General features: G+C 43.5%; 1 protein-coding gene across 2 annotated transcripts in view; it reads left to right on the top strand.

Moving 5' to 3' along the window:
• Positions 1-12,364, top strand: part of ACADS (acyl-CoA dehydrogenase short chain) — a 38,045-nt gene extending 25,681 nt beyond the window's left edge. Inside the window, exon 10 of one of the 2 annotated variants that reach the window (XM_077294089.1) lies at positions 11,540-12,364. In XM_077294089.1, coding sequence (XP_077150204.1) covers positions 11,540-11,692 — 153 coding nt within the window. In that variant the 3' untranslated portion in view covers positions 11,693-12,364. The remainder of the gene's footprint in view (positions 1-11,539) is intronic. The other variant, XM_077294098.1, reaches the window with a different exon arrangement.
• Positions 12,365-16,505: the final 4,141 nt, after the last annotated feature.

The raw sequence follows: 16,505 nt of genomic DNA, 5'->3' as shown, positions 1-16,505 counted from the left end.
AGGGCTTATTTTTTGCGGGACGAGCTGACATTTTTAATGATACAACTTTTGTACAGATACGTTATTTTAATTTCCCGTTAATGCATTTTAATGCAATGTCCTGGCGACCAAAAAAACGTAATTCTGGCATTTTGACTTTTTATCGCTACGCCGTTTAGCGATCAGGTTAATTCTTTTTTTTTTTTTTTTTTTTATTGATTGGGCGATACTGAACGCGGCGATACCAAATATGTGTAGGTTTGATATATATATTTTTTTTATTATTGTTTTATTTTGATTGGGGCGAAAGGGGGGTGATTTGAACTTTTTTTTATTTTTTTATATTTTTAAACACTTTTTTTTTTTTTAAACTTTTGGCATGCTTCAATAGCCTCCATAGGAAGCTAGAAGCTGCCATAGCGCAATCGCCTCTGCTACATAGAGGTGATGCTCAGATCACCTCTATGCAGCAGAATTACAGGCTTGCTATGAGCACCGACCACAGGGTGGCGCTCATATCACTCTGCCATCAACAACCATAGAGGTCTCGAGGAGACCTCTGGTTGTGATGGCAACGCAGCGATGACCCCCGATCACGTGACGGGGTCGTCGCTGCGCGTAGTTCTGGACCGGTGTCCGGAAGTGCATTTAAATGCTGCTGTCAGAGTTTGACAGGGGCATTTAACTACTTAATAGGGGCAGGCGGATCGCGATTCCGCTCGCGCCTATTGCGGGCACATTTCAGCTGTTAAAAACAGCTGACATGTTGCGGCTTTGAGGTAGGCTCACCGCCGGAGCCCACCTCAAAGCGGGGGATACTGCCAGTTGACGTACTATTCCGTCAGCTGGCAGTAAGGGGCTAAGAAACAAACAGTTTATAGTCTACATTATGACGTCCGAGACACTACATACATGTGCATCGATGTCGGTAGCAAAAGTAATTGTTCAAAAGTGTTTTGCAGACGACTTTCGTTTATACACTGTGTTCCAAATTATTATGCAAATTGGATTTAAGTGTCATAAAGATTTAATTGTTTTTCAAATACTGTATATACTCGAGTATAAGCCGAGATTTTCAGCCCATTTTTTTGGGCTGAAAGTCCCCCTCTCGGCTTATACTCGAGTCATACTCAGGGGTCGGCAGGGGAGGGGGGAGCGGGGACTGTCTAAGCATACTGACCTCCTGGCACGGTCCCTGCAGGTCCCTGGCTCCCCTGCGCCCCAGCTTCTTCCTGTACTGAGCGGTCACATGGTACCGCTCATTACAGTAATGAATATGCTGCTCCACCTCCCATATGGGTGGAGCCGCATATTCATTACTATAATGAGCGGTAACGGTGACTGCTCAATACAGGAAGAAGCTGCAGTGCTGGGGAAGCAGGGACTGCACCGCACCAGGAGCAGGTGGGTATAACGGGGAGGGGAGCGCAGCGCTGCATGATATTCACCTGCTCCTCGTTCCGGCGCCGTTCCGTCTTCAGCGTCTTCTGCAGTGACGCTCAGGTCAGAGGGCGCGGTGACGTGGTTAGTGCGCTCCCTCTGCCTGAACGTCAGTGCTGAAGATGGAGCGGCGCCGGAACGAAGTCAGAAGAATATTGAAAGTGCCGGGGGCCTGAGCGACGGAGAGGTGAGTATTTGATTTTTTTTTATCGCAGCAACAGCATATGGGGCCAGTGTCTGTATGGAGCATCTTATGGGGCCATAACGTTTGTGCAGGATTATATGGGGAAAGTGTCTGTATGGGGCCATAATCAACGTTTGTGGAGCATTATATGGGGTAAGTGTCTGTATGGAGCATCTTATGGGGCCATAATCAAGGTTTGTGCAGCACTGTATGGGGCAAATGTGTCTATGGAGCATCTTATGGGGCCATTATTAACCTTTATGCAGGATTATATGTGGCATATTTTAATAAGGAGCATCTTATGGGGCCATCATAAACTTTATGGAGCATTATATGGGGCTCCTGATTCAATATGGATATTCAAAAACACTTAACCTACTGATGTCTCAACTAATTTTACTTTTATTGGTATCTATTTTTACTTTTGACATTTACCCGTAGCTGCTGCATTTCCCACCCTAGGCTTATTTATACTCGAGTCATTAAGTTTTCCCAGTTTTTTTTGTGGCAAAATTAGGGGGGGTCGGCTTATACTCGGGTCGGCTTATACTCTAGTATATACGGTAAACTCGTGGATGGTATTGTGTCTCAGGGCTCAATGGATCACTGAAATCAATCTTAAACACATGTGATAATTAGTTTTCCAAGTGATTCTAATTAAAGGAAAACTACTTAAAATGATGTTCCACATTATTAAGCAGGCCACAGGTTTCATCAATATGGGAAATAAAAAGGATCTCTCTGCTGCTGAAAAGCGTTAAATAGTGCAATGCCTTGGACAAGGTATGAAAACATTAGATATTTCATGAAAACTTGAGTGATCTTCATACTGTGAAGAGATTTGTGACTGAAACAGAGCACAGACAGAGTTCATACAGATAAAGGCATAATGAGGAAGGTTTCTGTCAGACAAATTCATTGGATTAAGAGAGCAGCTGCCAAAATACCATTACAAAGCAGCAAACAGTTGTTTGAAGCTGCTGGTGCCTATGGAGTCCATCGAACCTCAAGGTGTAGGATCCTTCAATGGCTTGCTGTTGTGCATAAACCTACTATTCGGTCACCCCTAAACAGTGTTCACAAGCAGAAACGGTTGCAGTGGGCCCAGACATGCGTAAAGACTAATTTTCAAACAGTCTTGTTTACTGATGAGCAGGGCCGGACTGGCCATCTGGCAATTCTGGCAAATGCCAGAAGGGCCTGTCTGGTCATGGGCTGCCTTGTCTGCTATGTTGTTAACAGTATGGGTGTCTTGAGAACACCGATTCTGTTAAGAGTTGTGGCAGAGCACAAAGTTGCTGACTTCGTCACTTACCCCAGCAGGTCTCGGGTATCATTAGAAATATTGGTCTTGTAGAAAATCTTCCTTCCCTCCATCCAGGGTAATATTAGTAATATTTCCCAACTGGTTCATGGGGACGGGAACAACATGGGCCTGTGCGATTTTAAATGCCAGCCCCAGTCCATACCTGCTGATGAGTGTCGAGCAACCCTGGATGGTCCAGATGGATGGTTGCTGGATGGCCACCATGTCCCAACAAGGCTGCAACATCAGCAAGGAGGTGGAGGAGTCATGTTTTGGGCCGGAATCATGGGGAAACAGCTGGTAGGGCTCTTTAAGGTTCCTGAAGGTGTGAAAATGACCTCTGCAAAGTATATAGAGTTTCTGACTGACAAATTTCTTCCATGGTATAAAAAGCAGAAACGTGCCTTCAGGAGCAAAATCATCTTCATGCATGACAATGCACCATCTCATGCTGCAAAGAATACCTCTGAGTCATTGGCTGCTATGGGCATAAAAGGAGATAATCTCATGGTGTGGCCACCATCTTCCCCTGACCTCAACCCTATAGAGAACCTTTAGAGTATCATCAAGCAAAAGATCTATGAGGGTGGGAGGCAGTTCACATCAAAACAGCAGCTCTGGGAGGCTATTCTGACTTCATGCAAAGAAATACAAGCAGAAACTCTCCAAAAACTCACAAGTTCAGTGGATGCAAGAATTGTGAAGGTGATATCAAAGAAGTGTTCCTGTGTTAACATGTAACTTGGCCTGTTAGGATATTTTGGAGTTAAATAGCTTTTTTTGTTCAGTGAATGTGACCTCCTAATGCTGCAAATTCCACAAATGAGCATTTTCAGTTCTTTAAAACCTATCAAATTTTTAGAAATTGTACTGTGCCTAATAATTTGGAACAGTGCATTTTGAGTTTTTATTCATTTTGGAGATTATACTGTTATCATTGGGAGGATTCTTCAATAAAATTCGATGTATACTCTAACGGGTGATGACTTTTATTAGGCCATGTTCACACTTCGCGGTTTTTACCGCGGATCCGTGGCGATTTTGATGCTGCGGGTCCGCAGCAGTTTCCATAGCGTTTCCATTAACATGTAAACCCTTTGGAAACCGCAAACCGCTGTGCATATGCTGCGGGAAAAACCGCGCAGAAACGCAGCGGTTTAAAACCCGCAGCATGTCACTTCTTTGTGCAGAATCGCTGCGATTCTGCACCCATAGAAATGCATTGAACCGCTTACTTCCCGCATGGGGCTGTGCCCACGTTGCGGGAAGTAAGCGGATAATGCGCGGTTGCTACCCGGGGTGGAGGAGAGGAGACTCTCCTCCAGGCCCTGGGAAGCATGAATAGTGTAAAAAAAAAAAAAATTAAAATAAAAAATGATGATATACTCACCTCTCAGCGCTGCCCACGGCCGTCCCCGGTCTCAGTTGCTGTGCGAGCAGGACCTGCGGTGACGTCGCGGTCACATGACCGTGATGACGCCGCGGTCACATGACCGTGACGTCACGAAGGTCCTTCTCGGCACAGCAGCTTTGGAATCGGACCGCCGAGTGCAGCGCCCAGGAGATCGCGACGTCAGAGGGTGAGTATAACCAATTTTTATTATTTTTATCATTACTATTGATGCTGCATATTGCTGCATATGCAGCATCAATAGTACAGGAGTAATCCCGCAGCGGAAACCGCGGAACAAACCGCGATAAATCTGCAGGGATAACCGCAGCGGTTTTGCCCTGCAGATTTATCAATTCCGCTGCGGGATAAACCCGCAGAGCACACCGCAAAGTGTGAACGTGGCCTTAGACTGACTGTGAATTGCACCGATCATTTAGGAAAATCTGAGAAAAATGTAATTTGCATAATAATTTGGAACATGGTGTAATCCTTGTCAGATGCTTCTCAAATAAGATTCCAGCAATAGCCAGCCAGCATTGACGTACTCCACTTTCCCTGGTACCTTTTCTCCAGCGCAATGTCTTGGTGAAATCTTTCACAGTGTTCATCGCTAACGGCACCAATATTGGCTGGAAAAAAGTCCAAGTGAGAATGTAGAAAATGCATTTTTAGTGACATATTGCATTTCATCAAATGATATGCTGTGAGCATGTTGTTCAAAGTTCGGTGCCCTGCTGTTGCCAAGGAAGTTGAAGGTCACCTCTATAAAGGCTTTGTTCAGCACCTTGCAAAAAATCATCAAAGCTAGTGTCATTCGTTATATCTCTGATCTGTGGGCCAATAAAAATACCTTCTTTAATCTTTGCATCACTTATTCTTGGAAATTTGTCGCAAGTAAGAAAATGCTTCCGATTCTTTGTTCATTGCTTTGACAAAATTCTTCTTAAGCCCAAGTTTAATATGCAAAAGGAGGGAGAAATATCTTTGCTGGATCAACGAGAGGATTATGTTTAACATTCTTCTGCCCAGCAACCAGGTTTTCGCGGAGTGGCCAGTCCTTTCTGACCTAGTGCTTTTCTCGTTCACGACTGTCCCACTCACAATTAAAACAACAATACTTGGTATATCCAAGCTGCAGTCCAAGAAGAAGTGCAACAACTTTAGATCACCACATGTGTTCCAGTTATAATTTCTACTAGATGGTGGCCCGATTCTAATGCATCGGGTATTCTAGAATATGTACCATATTTTTCCGACTATAAGACGCACTTTTTTTCCTCCAAATTTGGGAGGAAAGTGTGGGTGCGTCTTATAGTACGGATATAGCATGTGGGGAGGGGGGCAGCAGCGAGTGGGATCGCAATGATATCCCACTTCAGGATGTCCCGGCTGCCGGAATCAGCTGCTGGGGAAACCACATGGCCCCGCTGATTAAGTGCAGTGAATATTCATTAGCGGCTCCCCGCCCACCGATCAGCTGAGCGGTGAGCAGGGAGCAGCAAATGAATACTGCACTTAAGCAGCGACACACAGTTTCCCCAGCACTGATTCTGGGGAGAATCTGTGTGTCCGGGGGAGGAGGTAGCAGCAGCAGGGGCCAGGAGATCGCTGCATACCTGCCTGTGCTGGACGCTGAGCTGTCTGTGGTGCACAAGGAGGACCTGTGTGATGTCAGAAGTGGGCGGGCTGGAGCATCACATGGCAGCTCAGAGCCCTCCCTCTTCTGACATCATCATAGGTCCTTCAGACTCCCACCTAGAATCTGCAGCTTCCTCTTATGTCCTGTGCGTGTGCTGTGGAAAGGCAACAAGAGAGAGGGCTCTGTGTGTGCAGCCATGGGATGCTCCAGCTTTTACCTCACCACAGGCTGGCTCCCACAATTAAGAGGTTAGTCTTTACAAAACACAATAAAGCACTCTGCCACTCCTTTGGTGAACTATAACTCCCAGCATGTCATAGGATCTGCAGGACATGCTGGGAGTTATAGTTCTCCCATGGGATTTTAAAGCAGCACTCCAGTGTTATTTTGCAGTGCTGGAGTGGTGCTTTCACTATAAGCCCTGTGCCCCCATTCTTATACTCACCCTCCAGTGTCTTCATATAGTACTTTACAGACACCACACTGGTCCCACAGCTTCCAACATAATAACGTACTATTATATATAATAACACCACATATAATAGTATGTTATTTATGTTATTAAATATTTTACCACATTTTTTTTGCTTCAAATATTTTTTTCCCTATTTTCCACCTCTAAAACCTGGGTGCGCCTTATGGTCTGGTGCGTCCTATAGTCCGAAAAATACGGTATGTATATAGCAGCCACATAGTATATAGCTCAGGCCACGTAGTATATAGCAGACATGCAGTATATAACACAGCTACGTAGTATATAACACAGCCCACATAATATATAGCACAGCCCACGCAGTATAGAACTGTGGCCACGCAGTGTAGAACACTGGCCACGCAGTGTAAAACACTGGCCACGCAGTATATAGCAGCCATGCAGTATATAACACAGCCCACGTAGTATATAGCAGTGTGGGCACCATATCCCTGTTAAAAAAAAAAAATAATTAAAATAAAAAATAGTTATACGCACCTGCCGGTGTCCAGCGTAGCTGTCCAGACGCTCGTGATGCGGCCGCCAGCTTCCGTTCCCAGAGATGCAAAGCAAAATTATCCAGATGACTTCGCGGTCTCATGCGACTGCTAAGTCTTCTGGGTAATTTCGCAAAGCATCTCTGGGAACGGAAGCTGGCAGCAGCTGCGCTCATCGGCGGACGACAGAAGGTGAGAATAGCAGGTTTTTTGTTACTATTTTTATCAGATCTTTTTACTATTGATGCTGCATAGGCAGCATCAATAGTAAAAAGTTGGTCACACAGGGTTAATAGCAGCGTTAACGGAGGGCGTTACCCGCGGAATAACGCGGTCTGTTAATGCTGCCATTAACCCTGTGTCAGCGCTGACTGGAGGGGAGTATGGCGCGGGCGCCGGGCACTGACTGGACGGTAGTAGGAAGGGACTAATTCTCGGCCGGACTGTGCACGTCACTGATTGGTCGCGGTCTGGCGGCGGCGACCAATCAGCGACGCAGGATTTCCGTTACAGACAGACAGATGGAAGTACCCCTTAGACAATTATATATATAGATAATTAATGTGGGTCAACAGTAACTCCATATTCTCATATGTTTCTTTCATGTGTACGGCATGTCCAATAGGTATAGAAGGATAGATATTTCTGTTGTGTAGTAAAACAGCCTTCAGACTTAAAACTGACGAGTCAATGAACAATCGCCATTCCTTCGGGTCATGTTCGCATACAAGAGCACCAAACAACCCCAAGACGTCATTGCAAAAGGTTAGACTATTGACATGGTTGAAAAATTGATTAAGGGCTTCTTAACAACTGCGAAAAACAGAAACTCTTGTTCCTGGTAATAAGAAGAGATTCCGTTCTTGTAGCCTTGATCCCAATAATTCTGCCTGCCTCTTTGACCATTTCAGATCTGTGACCAAGTCACTCAGATCAGCTTGACTGAACAGATGTGGATTAGATGTAGAAGGCTCAAAGTCTTGGTCTGCAGTAGTTTCATTTTCCACTGACATTGTTAGTTCATCTTCGTTGTCTTCCATTGTCCATACTTTGGGCGGCTTTGGAACACGATGACTTTCATCGTGTGGCACTGGTCTTATGGCTAAAGGAAGATTAGGATATTCTATTGATTTCTTATTCTTTGCTGAATATCCTGTTACATTTGTAAGGCTGAAGTAGCAATCTGTTACATGATTTCTCTGCTCTCTCCATATCATTGGGACAGTGAACTGTATTGAAGGTATTCAGCCATGCTTTAAGGCTTCTAGAACAAGATGCACAGCATATATGAGGTGCCCACTGTTTGTCCTGAACTCCAATTAAACATTCAAAGTATAGTTCATATGCTTTATCAAGTGGAGTCATTTCCTTCTTCTGTGCTTTCATTGTATATTGTTCGCATATGTAGCAGAAATTCACTGCTGTTGAGACACCGACGTGACATTTCGAAATAAATCTTCAGCTTTTAAAATTAAAAGTATTCAGGCGAATCGCATATATGATGGTAACTAGATGGAGGCCCGAGGGAGGGCGGTAATGTCCCAATGAGGGCAGGCTTTACAGCGTCGAGAATCTCTTCCCCCCCCCCCCCCCCATGTGCTCACCCACCTATCCACTCTCTTTCCCCATGTGCTGACTTCTCCCGTCTGTGCTCTCTTGAGATCGCAGAGGATACATTTTGTGAGGTAAAATATTGTTTAAAAACAGTCAGTGAAATATTTTACCTCACAAAATAAATCCTCAGTGATCCCCTGCTGTAATGTCAGTATTGTCTTTTGATTCCTCCCCTGCCCAGGAGATGTGGTATGCTCCGTAGACGGTCAGCCGAATGATTCATTGCTCCTGCGCGGAATTCGCATAATAAGTGCTTGCATATGTGTAGATCAGCGATTTGTTATTTCAGTGGAAAATTCATAATATACGGTTTCAGAAAAAGTCATTTCTGAAATCAGCATGAAAAAAAATCTTATTAGGAGCACACAAAATTGGCCGAGGGACAAATCCTTTGTAACACAGTGTAATCAATCTCCCCTACTGGATGGCATTAGCTCCAGCCTCACCTTAGTCAGTGGGTGAAGGGCACTTGTCGGCTACATTTCCTGACAAAGGTGTAACCCAGTGTTTCCTAGACTTCAGTCTTCACGGCCCCCTACAGATAATGGTTTTCCCTAGTATTGCACAGGTGATGGCATTATCAAGGCATCAAATTGCCACAGGTTCTCTCACCCATGCAATACTAAAGAAATCCTAAAAACATGATGTGCTTAGGGCCGTGAGGGCTGGAGTCTGGGGAAACACTGGTGTAACCGAAACACAGGTGCAGGCTGGCTCTTTCCACAGTCATAATTAATTATGAATATGTATATTTTGCCCTAATTGGGATCATTATTTTTTACATCATTTGTTACATCCAACATCATGTGGCTATTTGTTAACGTTTATACATCCGTTCACTTTTTTTATTGAGTTAGATTTTTGATCATTTGCGCATGTACTGTCTCTGATTTACAATTTTAGTTACCGTATTTTCCACTTTGTAAAATGCACTTTTATTTCCCCCAAATTGGGGGGGGAAATGGGGGTGCGTCTTACAATCGAAATAGTGAAAAAAAAAAAAAAAATAGGGAAAGCGTGATGGAATCTCTTACTGTGGTGCTGGCTGCGGTGCTGGCAGCGGCTGCAGGGCTGGCAAGAGGCAGGGTCACCGGTGGGGCAGTGCAGCGGAGCTGGGGGTGGCGGCACGGATTTCTCCTGTGATCGGGCGGCACAGTGCAGGGCAGCGCCATTGTGCTTCCGGTATCCGGAGTTTCCGGTTTCCAGAATAAGCACCTGTGCCTACTGCACAGGACTTCAAGAAAATGGCCGCCGAACCAGCGCATGCGCAGATGGAGCTCTCGATCTGCGCATGCGCTGCAGTAGTTCTCGGCAAATACTAGCTGGCAGCAGGGTGAATTCTGGGCTCCGCTGCACACGGAGCCCTAAAGTAGAGGAGGGAAAGAAGCATGATTCACCTCTGCAGGGATAGATATTGACTGGTGGAGGGAACTGTTGCTGAGCTGCCTCCACCAATCAGATATCTGTCCCTGCACAATGTATAGTGTCATCCGCAGATCCCCCATAAGTGTGTCACCACAGATCCCTATAACTGTGTCATCCATAGATCCTCCCATAAGTGTGTATCCTGCAGATCCCCATAACAGTGCATCACCACTGATCCCCCATAACAGTGCGTCACCACAGATCCCCATAACAGTGCATCATCCGCTAGTTTTTTGCACACTATTTGGCTCAAAATATTTTTCTTATTTTCCTCCTCTAAAATTTAGGTGCGTCTTATAAAGTGAAAAATACAGTATATTGTTGTCATTCCCTTTTGGCTATGCCATCACTCGTGACTCATTTTAAATCTTTTTTTTTTTTTGTGTGTGTGTGCATCAATATCAATAAGCTATTGATTGCACTTGATTTACATTTTTTCCCCAATTTACTGCACTAATTTGTGGGAACCTTGGATTACCGACTCCGCAGCCATTACCCCCTTGTTCTAGAGTCCTGATGCTACAGGGAACCACAATAAAATGAGTACAACAGCAATCATACAAATAACAATGAAGGAGTCCACTAACACTGACACCTGACAAAATAATGCATCAGCACATGGGTTATGAACCATATAAAAGTGACTAAGTTCTTGGGTCTGGAAGGGCAAGTATTAGAGCGCACAGTTAGATGAATCAATGTAACAATTGCACGAACACATCCCTTTCATCGTCTAGTTGGATAGCCCATCAGTATTGTGATCCTGGGAAAAAAATAACGTTGTGTATAACTTATGGCACCAGTGTTCCAATGTTGAGACTAAGGCTACTTTCACACTAGCGTTAACTGCATTCCGTCACAATGCGTCGTTTTGCTGAAAAAACGCATCCTGCAAAAGTGTTTGCAGGATGCGTTTTTCACCATTGATTAACATTAAGCAACGCATTGTGACGGATTGCCACACGTCGCACCCGTCGTGCGACGGATGCGTCGTGCAGTGGCGGACCGTCGGGAGCAAAAAACGTTGCTTGCAACGTTTTTTGCTCCGTCGTAAATGTCTTTTCCGACCGCGCATACGCGGACGGAACTCCGCCCCCACCTCCCCGCACCTCACAATGGGGCAGCGGATGCGCTGGAAAAATGCATCCGCTGCCCCCGTTGTGCGGCGGAGACAACGCTAGTGTCGGGAACGTCGGCCCGACGCTAGTGTGAAAGTAGCCTAAAAAAAAAAAAATTCAAGATTGCAAATACAGGTTCAGGAATGATTATACAACTGCCATGGTGCCCTCTGAAGCGGTCACTGACATATATGCCAGTTCTAACCTCGCTCTCTGTGAATACACATCACTATTTACACTTTAAAATGGCTGTTAGACTGCATATTTATGGCTGGGGTACTAAGAAATATAACGTCCTAAAGATGAAATCCAATGTAGTAAAAAACCTGTTCTTTTTTTTATTTTATGTTTTTTCATTTTATTTTTTTTCATTAAGCAGCCATCGGTAGTTTGAATTTTCATGTCTTTTCCATGAAATTATTCAGGCATTCTCACTGCTCAGCTCATATTTTGTATTGATATATCTTTCCAGGCCATTCAGATTCTTGGTGGCATGGGGTATGTGACGGAGATGCCTGCTGAACGTCATTACAGAGATGCGCGAATCACTGAAATCTACGAAGGGACCAGTGAGATCCAAAGACTGGTAATCGCCAACCAACTGCTTAAAGAATATCAGCAATAAAGCACCAGAGACGAAACTAAAAACTCACCAAAATGCCTTAAATCTGGGACAACTACCAAATTTCTTGAGCTTCATATTTCCAACAAAGCCATCCATCACCGAGCTATTGCTTTCAGTGATGTAGAATGTGATATTGTAAGGTTTTATTACCAGGATTTTACACAGACAACAAGTCCCTGCCTTACTAATTGCACTACTCTGGAAAAACATATCGGCAAGAACAAGTCCATGACTAAAATTGCTGCAAACGTCTGGTGTTTGTTTTTCAGCCAAAGCCAGAAGTGGATTGAAAAGGAATAGAAAATGTAATGTAACATCCTCTTTTTTCTGGATCAGCTTTCAACTTTGGTTCAGAAACGACCCCAAAAATGTATAATTTCCCCTCCCGGGCAGAAACAAGAAAAAAAAAAAGCCTCAAGTGTTATGCATTCAAACTTAAGTGTAACCTCCAGATATCGCCAAAACTCTGACTCTCTTCATTTATGTTCTACACATGGAGCACAGGTTTGGTTACCTAAATACATCGTCATGTAGCCATAGATTTCTGGGGTCCATGTGTATAACAAACGTGATCATTTAGCAAATATTTAAAATTTGTATTCTGTCTGTCAGGCACACACTTTAAAATTTACAGAAAAATGTGGACTTTTTAATAAAATGTAATTGAATATGTATGGATTTTTTTTTTTTTGCATATAAGAAAACATAAATTGAAAGTTTCTATCAGTGATCTTTATGGAATGAAAGAGGGGTTTCTCACTGGTAGGACCCCAATGAGATCAATGGTAGGCAAGGAAACAACTTAATTCTCAGGCTTGACATGTCACAAACATGCATAACTAAAAAACAAACTGTCACGTGCCAGCTTCTCAGCACGTGACTGGGGATTGCGCCTGCAAGAGTTAATCTATCTCCTCTCTCTGTCCAGCATTCAGCATCTGTCCTGTACTGCAGTGGGAGCATAACTGACACCCTGACACAGACCATGCACCCCGCTCATACACGCTGCCACCACTCACCGAACATACGGGCGATGAGTCCCAGAAGTACTAATTCTACTGCCTGCCAATCAGCAGGGTCACACACTCTAAGGCTATGGATTCTTTAATAAGTCTGAACCTTGTATGCTCTAAAGTTTTAAGCTTTAATAGAAAAGGTATAGTGCTTACAATAAAATATATAAAAATATGGAAATAAAAAGTGACATACAAATATGTAAAACAGTTATAAAAATAAAGTCAGAAAACTTAGAAATATCTAAACTTTGCAGTCCGGCATTCTGCTCCCTAAGGGGGGGATGAATATGGAATGGCTCGCATCAGCTTGGCTGCCCCTCAATCTGTGAATAGCTTTCTATGTATAAAGGCCATATTTAGAGAGTCAACCTGGAGGACAAATTTCTACACCAGCCTCTCAGGTTAATATTCTAATCCTTGGTTTGTGACAGGATCCTGGCTATTTTACCAATGAATACATTATTTTTCTTTGAACCCTATTTGTGTGACCTTTCTCATAGTAAGTAGTGTCAGGTTGCAATTGGCGTCTCTTCAAAAGTGTCAGAAGGTGTCAAATGTTTCCACTTGTGTGTATTCAGGACATCCCCCCCCCCCCCCCGGGTGAGCCTAGGAAGACTGTCTTTTCCTCAGGATAACATAGGGCATGATCTTTGTGAAGAGCTGCAGCCTAGAACAGATGCTAAGTTACTGCTGGTCATACATCCATACATATACATATTCCACTACACAAACCTTGAGTTCATTCCTGTCAGAATTTCTCAGTGTTGTACAAAGTTTCATCTAACTTTGCATTAACCATTAGCTGTGTTGAGAAGTGATAAGGCAGTAACAGAAAGACCCTACTGTTACTTAGTCTCGCCATAACGCTTGATTTACAGCTACACTGCTCAGTACTGCTGTATAATCTCTTCCATGCTATTGCTGCTTCTAAACAATGTGATATACAGACACAGGAGAGCTGAAATCCCTCAAGTCTGTATACTGTGTATGAAAGACATCACAGCAGCTAGTGTACGCAAACTAGCTCAGGGACAACTAAAAAGGAGAGAGAGCCTGCAGAGGGGAAAAGCCAGAAATGTTGTCCATAATGTACACACACATTAGAAGTTATTAAAAGTCACCTCCAAACAAGATACTGGGGCAGTGGCAGAGAGCCAGTGCAGGACCCATAACGAGGAAGTCTGTATTTTTATTTACACCAAATCTTACACACAGTAGTTTCATCCCCTTTAAGTGCATGGTCTAGATTGGCCTGTAAGGACCTATACAACAAACAGAGAGAATAGACCTGTAAAAATTAACTTTTATTGGTTTATTGAAAAGATCAAAGAAATTGAAGGTGCAAAAAATGTGCAAACATTTTTGCAAAGACAATGGGGGGTCAAAAAACAGTATAATAACCTAACAGGGACTAATTTCTCCCTAGAGAAGCCCTGTGAAATCACCCTACCTGTCAGAGGAGGTTAGCACCCTAGTTGTAGACGTGATGGCGCTCCCGCTTACCGTCGGTAGCCCTAGAAAACCCTATTGCATCCTCCACATACTACAAACTAGAATAATACAAGAAAACGCACACATAAAAAAAAAAAAAAATTCAAGGAAGCACCCAGAATTACAGACCTATTGGTGGTTTTTCAGTAGCAGAAGTACCTATACTATAGAACACATGTGATGATTATTGATTCTGCTCTATTTTTTGGGTGGTTTACAGCAGCAGTGTGCATTAATTCACTATGCAATTTTTTCTGCAGCCAGGGATGGCAGAAGTATCATACAGGTCCTTCTCAAAAAATTAGCATATAGTGTTAAATTTCATTATTTACCATAATGTAATGATTACAATTAAACTTTCATATACTATAGATTCATTATCCACCAACTGAAATTTGTCAGGTCTTTTATTGTTTTAATACTGATGATTTTGGCATACAACTCCTGATGACCCAAAAAACCTGTCTCAATAAATTAGCATATTTCACCCGACCAATCAAATAAAAGTGTTTTTTAATACCAAATAAAAAAACCATCAAATAATAATGTTCAGTTATGCACTCAATACTTGGTCGGGAATCCTTTGGCAGAAATGACTGCTTCAATGCGGCGTGGCATGGAGGCAATCAGCCTGTGACACTGCTGAGATGTTATGGAGGCCCAGGATGCTTCAATAGCGGCCTTAAGCTCATCCAGAGTGTTGGGTCTTGCGTCTCTCAACTTTCTCTTCACAATATCCCACAGATTCTCTATGGGGTTCAGGTCAGGAGAGTTGGCAGGCCAATTGAGCACAGTAATACCATGGTCAGTAAACCATTTACCAGTGGTTTTGGCACTGTGAGCAGGTGCCAGGTCGTGCTGAAAAATGAAATCTTCATCTCCATAAAGCATTTCAGCCGATGGAAGCATGAAGTGCTCCAAAATCACCTGATAGCTAGCTGCATTGACCCTGCCCTTGATGAAACACAGTGGACCAACACCAGCAGCTGACATGGCACCCCACACCATCACTGACTGTGGGTACTTGACACTGGACTTCAGGCATTTTGGCATTTCCTTCTCCCCAGTCTTCCTCCAGACTCTGGCACCTTGATTTCCGAATGACATGCAAAATTTGCTTTCATCAGAAAAAAGTACTTGGGACCACTTAGCAACAGTCCAGTGCTGCTTCTCTGTAGCCCAGGTCAGGCGCTTCTGCCGCTGTTTATGGTTCAAAAGTGGCTTTACCTGGGGAATGCGGCACCTGTAGCCCATTTCCTGCACACGCCTGTGCACGGTGGCTCTGGATGTTTCCACACCAGACTCAGTCCACTGCTTCCTCAGGTTCCGGTCACCTCTTCTCGTTGTACAGCGTTTTCTGCCACATTGTTTCCTTCCAACAGACTTACCATTGAGGTGCCTTGATACAGCACTCTGGGAACAGCCTATTTGTTGAGAAATTTCTTTCTGGGTCTTACCCTCTTGCTTGAGGGTGTCAATGATGGCCTTCTTGACATCTGTCAGGTCACTAGTCTTACCCATGATGGGGGTTTTGAGTAATGAACCAGGCAGGGAGTTTTTAAAAGCCTCAGGTATCTTTTGCATGTGTTTAGAGTTAATTAGTTGATTCAGAAGAGTAGGGTAATAGGTCATTTAGAGAACCTTTTCTTGATATGCTAATTTATTGAGACAGGTTTTTTGGGTTATCAGGAGTTGTATGCCAAAATCATCAGTATTAAAACAATAAAAGACCTGACAAATTTCAGTTGGTGGATAATGAATCTATAGTATATAAAGTTTAATTGTAATCATTACATTATGGTAAATAATGAAATTTAACACTATATGCTAATTTTTTGAGAAGGACCTGTACAATGTGACTATATACACTGCTCAAAAAATAAAGGGAACACTTAAACAACAGAATATAACTCCAAGTAAATCAAACTTCTGTGAAATCAAACTGTCCACTTAGGAAGCAACACTGTTTGACAATCAATTTGACATGCTGTTGTGCAAATTGAATAGACAACAGATGAAAATTATTGGCAATTATCAAGACACACTCAATAAAGGAGTGGTTCTGCAGGTGGGGACCACAGACCACATCTCAGTACCAATGCTTTCTGGCTGATGTTTTGGTCACTTTTGAATGTTGGTTGTGCTTTCACACTTGTGGTAGCATGAGACGGACTCTACAACCCACACAAGTGGCTCTTGTAGTGCATCTCATCCAGGATGGCACATCAATGCGAGTTGTGGCAAGAAGGTTTGCTGTGTCTGTCAGCGTAGTGGCTGGAGGCGCTACCAGGAGACAGTCCAGTACA

This window comes from Ranitomeya variabilis, chromosome 1, assembly GCF_051348905.1.
Source record: "Ranitomeya variabilis isolate aRanVar5 chromosome 1, aRanVar5.hap1, whole genome shotgun sequence".
Classification (NCBI taxonomy): Eukaryota; Metazoa; Chordata; class Amphibia; order Anura; family Dendrobatidae; genus Ranitomeya; species Ranitomeya variabilis.
Note: the sequence above shows the minus strand (reverse complement) of the source record. Positions and strands in the feature narration are given on the sequence as shown.